Consider the following 5312-nt stretch of genomic DNA (forward strand, 5'->3'; position numbering starts at 1 on the left):
TATTTTTTCCATGGGGCCACATGAGAAACAGAAAATATTGTGGAGGGCCGGCCAAAAGGCTGATCTCAATTCTGCATAATATTAACTGTACTTCTTTGTAAAAAGCAGCAAATAGCATTGTTTTGACAAGCTGGTAAGAGTATATGTTATAATTAAGCAATGAAAACATGAGGTTGCCTTCCAAAAAATGTAATTTATTCAAGCGAATTTCACAAAACAATGGGAAAGGCAATAAATCACTAAAACGGCATCATAAAAACACACTAAACATGCAAATAAAAATAACCACAATACAATTAAATTCATGCACAACTCAACCATTTAAAACTTTTTACATTTTTAAGTTATTTTTTCTTGTTCAGTGAGAGAAATCTAGTCTCTGCTGGGCTTTAACGAGTGCATCAAAATCAGGTTGAATGTCTGAGGTGGAGATGCGAAGCACAGCTGACAGATGATCGTCAGTGAGAGATGATCTGTACCTGGATTTCGTGAACTTCATCATTGAAAATGTTTGTTCACATATGTAGGTAGAGCCAAAGAGAACCAACATCTTCTGAGCATGTCTCTTCATGTTTGGAAAGTTCTCCTCCTTGAGAGAAGAGTAGAAATCCAGCAGAGATCCTGATTTAAAGAGCTCTGCCAGTACTGCATCAGACTGCAGGTCAATGAGTTCCAGCTGAACATCACTGGGTGCATTATCCACACCGCAGGTAAAGGGAGAGGAAATCATGTGCATTTCATCCTCGATTGTTCTGAGATCTTCAAATCTCCTTGAAAACTCACAATGCAATGCTCCTAACATGGATGAGTACCTGCGGAGGTGATCGGCTGATGGTGTGACTTCTTTCAGGGTTTGCATGTGAGTGAGATTGTTGCTCTCCAGTTGGCTTGAAAGAAACAGCATCTTTTTCATGAAAGCCTTCACCAGGGTGTGCATTTCATGAACAAAAAGGCCCCTGCCTTGCAGTTTGGTATTCAGGTCATTCATCAGTGCGGTCACATCAACAGCAAATGCAAAATCTGCCATCCAGTCCTCATCTGAGAGCTCTGGGATGTCTTTGCCTTTCATCTCACAAAACTCTCGAATCTCTGTTTTCAGGTCCCAAACTCTTTTTAGCACTTTGCCCAGGCTGAGCCATCTGACAGGTGTGTGGTAGCTGATGTCACTATGCTCAGACTCATGGTCCTCCAAAAGTGTGACAAACTGTCTGTGATTCAATGTCCGTGCCCTGATGAAGTTTACTATGTTAGTAACAACATTAATAACATGGTTCATTTTTAGCACTGACTTGCACAACACATGTTGGTGTATAATACAATGCAAAAAAATTAATTCCTGATCTGTGTCGATTTCAGCCACTTTATCTTGCATACGTTTTAAAAGTCCCACATTTTTCCCTGTAAGATTTGGACAACCGTCCGTTGTGACACCTGCCAGTCTGTCCCATTTCAGTCCCAGTGTGTCCATGCACGCATTCACCTCCATGAAGAGATCGCTCCCTGTAGTTGTCCCTTTCATCGACCGCATTGCTGCCAGCTCCTCCGTAATCTTGAAGTCCGGCGTTATCCCGCGGACAAATACAAGTAACTGGGCTGTGTCACGGACATCACAGCTTTCATCCAAAGCCAAGGAGAAAAAGTCAAAACTTGCCACTTCACGTTGCAGCTGAAGCTCCAGATTGCACGATATGTCCTCGACCCTTCTCGTCACGGTTCGCCTGGAGAGCGGGACTTTCTCAAATTCTTCTTTTTTTTCAGGGCATATTAAAACTGCAGAGTCCACCAAGCACTCTTTGATAAACTCCCCCTCCGAGAATGGCTTACTGGTTTTAGCGATTTTGTGAGCTATCACAAAGCTGGTCTTGGTTGCTGCATCCCTGGATGTGTGAAGCTTGGTAAAAAAGCCTTGCTGCTTTTGCAGTTTAGCTAGCAAAGCTTCCGATGTCCGCGCCCTTTCAGCATCAGTCACGTTCTTGAATTTCTCCCCGTGTTTCGTCTCGTAGTGCCGACTCAAATTGTAGTCCTTAAACACGGCGATCTGCTCCCCGCAAACTAAACACGGCTTTACCTCTCACTTCAGTAAATAAATACTTAGCAGTCCAATTTTTGTTGAAAACCCTGCATTCGGCATCTACCTTTCTTTTTTTAGCATGAGCAGACATTTCTGAGGGCTAAAGTCGTCTTGTGACTTGCTAGTGACAACGATCAAATCACGCCCATGCCTCAATATACGTTTTGCGTCATCATGTACGTAAATAAAAAACAACTTCAAAATAAAAGCAATGCAGCTTCAGTCCATGCATCAGGTAAAATAAGAAAATATGTTTATTTTGTAATTTCCAATTAACGTTACACGGGCCGGTCAGAGTCAATCAAAGGGCCGTATGCGGCCCTGGGGCTGTACAATGCCCAGATTTGCTCCAGAGGAACCATGAAGATCCTCTCATTTAGTTTCTGCAGGGGAAATAAAGGAAGATCTATCAATTCTCAAAACTGATGTTTTTTTGTTATAATTCTCATGAAACCTGAAGCAACAGAGGCAGCAGATCACTGACCAGCTGCACGCTCTCCACAGATGTCAGAGGGAGGTGCTTGATTGCCACCTGCAGGACGAATCACAAAGACTTGGCTTAGGGGGGAAATAACATCTGTGTGGATTAGGAGTCAAGGGTCTCCACTTAAATCCTCCAAATGTCCAAATCATAGAGCTAATGTACATTATTGCTTTAGAATTAGTTATATATTTCTAGGTTGTTTGTGTCCTGAACTGGAACATTATAGTAACTACTGTATGGATTTCATAAGATCTAAACCTAATCTTATATTTTAAACTGTTTACCCTGACCATAATTTTTTTTATTTCTTATTAAAACCAATTAAAACTGCAGGTTAGAACTTTGTTTGCGGTTCCTTGTATATATGTGCTCCACACAGCAGGTCATTCACTGTGAGAAAAAACAATTTAACTTGGAAAAATTCTCCAAAGTGGCACCAGGGTTTACCACAGGAAACGACACAATATTTACTGAATGTGTTTTAAGATAAGATACGATAAGATAAAATATTCCTTTATTAATCCCGCAGCGGGGAAATTTGCATTGTTACAGCAGCACAGAGGACAGAACAGAACCAATATACAAAAAATACAAGTGAATATAAAAATACTGAAACTGTATAGTAAAAAATAAGTAAATTCTGATTGTATATGTTAGGGTAAGCAGATAAATGATGTTACACATAGACTCAAGTAAATAAATATTTGCACATAGTATCTGATAGGCAAGTTATGTTATACATAGTGAATTTTGATATTGCACACTTGAACACCATTCCAGTGATAAGTAAAGCGAACGGGTTTATTGCCTATAGTAGAGAGTAGTGAACTACTGAGAGCAGCGGGTGTTGTACAGTCTGACAGCGGCAGGAAGGAGAGACTTGCGGTATCTTTCCTTCACACACTTAGGGTGTCGCAGCCGGGCACTAAAGGAGCTGCTCAGTTCTGTCAGAGAGTGGTGCATGGGGTGGGACGGGTACTCCAGCATGCGCTGAAGCTTAGTCCTCATTCTCCTATCTGCCACCACCTCCACTGGGTCAATATGACACCCCAGGACAGAGCTCGATTTCCTGAGGATCTTGTTCAGTCTCCTCCTGTCAGCAGTGGAGATACTGCTGCCCCAACAGACCACTCCATAAAAGATGGCTGATGCCACCACAGCATCAAAGAAAGCCTTGAGAAGAGCCCCCCGTACACCAAAGGACCTGAGTCTCCTCAGGAGATGTAGTCTGCTTAGTCCTTTCTTGTAGAGGGCAGCTGTGTGGTCAGACCAATCCAGTTTGTTGTTAAGGTGAACACCCAGGTACTTGAAAGACCTCACGATCTCAATGTCCATTCCCTGAATGTTCACTGGCACAGAAGGGGAGTGTTTAGACCTACGGAAGTCCACCACAAGTTCTTTTGTTTTACCTGTGTTAATCTGCAGACAGTTCTTCTTGCACCATTCCACAAAGTTCTGAATCAGTTCTCTGTACTCCCCATCATCTCCATCCTTAATAAGGCCGACAATAGCCGAGTCATCCGAGAACTTCTGCAAATGACAACTGGCAGAACTGTACTTAAAGTCAGCAGTGTAGAGGGTGAAGAGGAAGGGGGCAAGGACTGTTCCTTGTGGAGCCCCCGTGCTGCAGACTGTCTGACTGACAGCCCTGAATCCTCACATACTGTGGTCTTTTTGTGAGGTAGTCCAGGATCCAGGTGATGAGGTGATGATCCAGACCCGTGTACTCCAGCTTGCCCTTCAATATCATGGGTTGAATGGTATTGGAGGCACTTGAGAAATCAAAAAACATGATTCTCACTGTGCTCCCAGTATTCTCCAGGTGAGAGAGAGAGCTATGTAGAAGGTGAATAATGGCGTGCTCCACTCCAATGCCAGGTTGATAGGCAAACTGAAGTGGATCCATGGATGGACTCACCAGGGGGCGGAGGTAGGCAAGAAGCAGTCTCTCCAAGGTCTTCATCAGGTGAGATGTCAATGCCACCGGCCTGTAGCTGTTGAGGTCTTTTGGGTGTGGGGTCTTTGGCACTGGTACCACACAAGATGTCTTCCACAGCTGTGGAAACTCAAGTTATATGCCTCCTTGGCATTGGCAAAAAACAGATCCAGTATTTTATTTTCTCTGGTATGGCAGGTGACATACTGGGTGAAGATAGACAGCACTGAGGATGGAGAAGAATGGTTAAAATCCCCAGAGATCAGAGGGAGTTTTGTGAACATTTATTTCTCTCATGGGTTCAATGAATCTTTCCAGACTCATTATGGAGTCAGGATGAGGTCTGAACAAGATCCAGTCAGTCTGATTCAGACAATAAAGCTCTTAAAGTAAGGTTTAGGGGCTGAAGTACATGTAAAAGCAGTATTATTGTTATTATGACCTGATTCTTACTGGACGCTGATCACGTCTTTTGATTCCAGCGTAAACTGAGTCGAAGCCTCCCTCTCCGAGCTTCTCCAGCTCCAGGTACTTGGCCTCAAAGTTGGCTACAAACACAAACCAAGATAAACATTTCACTGCAGGTTTATTGATTAAATCTAGCTGTAAAAAGGTTAAATATTTACTAAAAAACAAATATTTATGTAAATATAGACAGTTCTTTCTCCTCAGCTGAAGATTCTTTCAGGATGGAGGAGATTTGCTCAGATGTCACAGAAACAGATCAAAAGTGAAAAAAAAACAACTTATTTTAATGAAAACTAAACTAAAGTGAGTGTATGTGTGTGTGTGTGTGTGTGTGTGTGTGTGTGTGTGTGTGT

The 5312-nt window shown here is 42.6% G+C and overlaps 1 protein-coding gene across 1 annotated transcript; it reads right to left on the reverse strand.

Annotated features, from left to right (window-relative positions):
• LOC119616877 (general transcription factor II-I repeat domain-containing protein 2-like) lies at positions 1-2366 on the reverse strand. Its single transcript, XM_037974642.1, has one exon. It carries the CDS (start codon positions 1526-1528, stop codon positions 359-361), a length of 1170 nt encoding a protein of 389 aa, XP_037830570.1. The 5' UTR covers positions 1529-2366; the 3' UTR covers positions 1-358.
• Positions 2367-5312: the final 2946 nt, after the last annotated feature.

Source organism: Kryptolebias marmoratus, linkage group LG3 (assembly GCF_001649575.2).
Source record: "Kryptolebias marmoratus isolate JLee-2015 linkage group LG3, ASM164957v2, whole genome shotgun sequence".
NCBI classification, from domain to species: domain Eukaryota; kingdom Metazoa; phylum Chordata; class Actinopteri; order Cyprinodontiformes; family Rivulidae; genus Kryptolebias; species Kryptolebias marmoratus.

Excerpts from the sequence above, each read along its gene's own strand:
- LOC119616877 (XM_037974642.1), bottom strand. The coding sequence starts at position 1,528 with ATGCGGTCGATGAAAGGGACAACTACAGGGAGCGATCTCTTCATGGAG.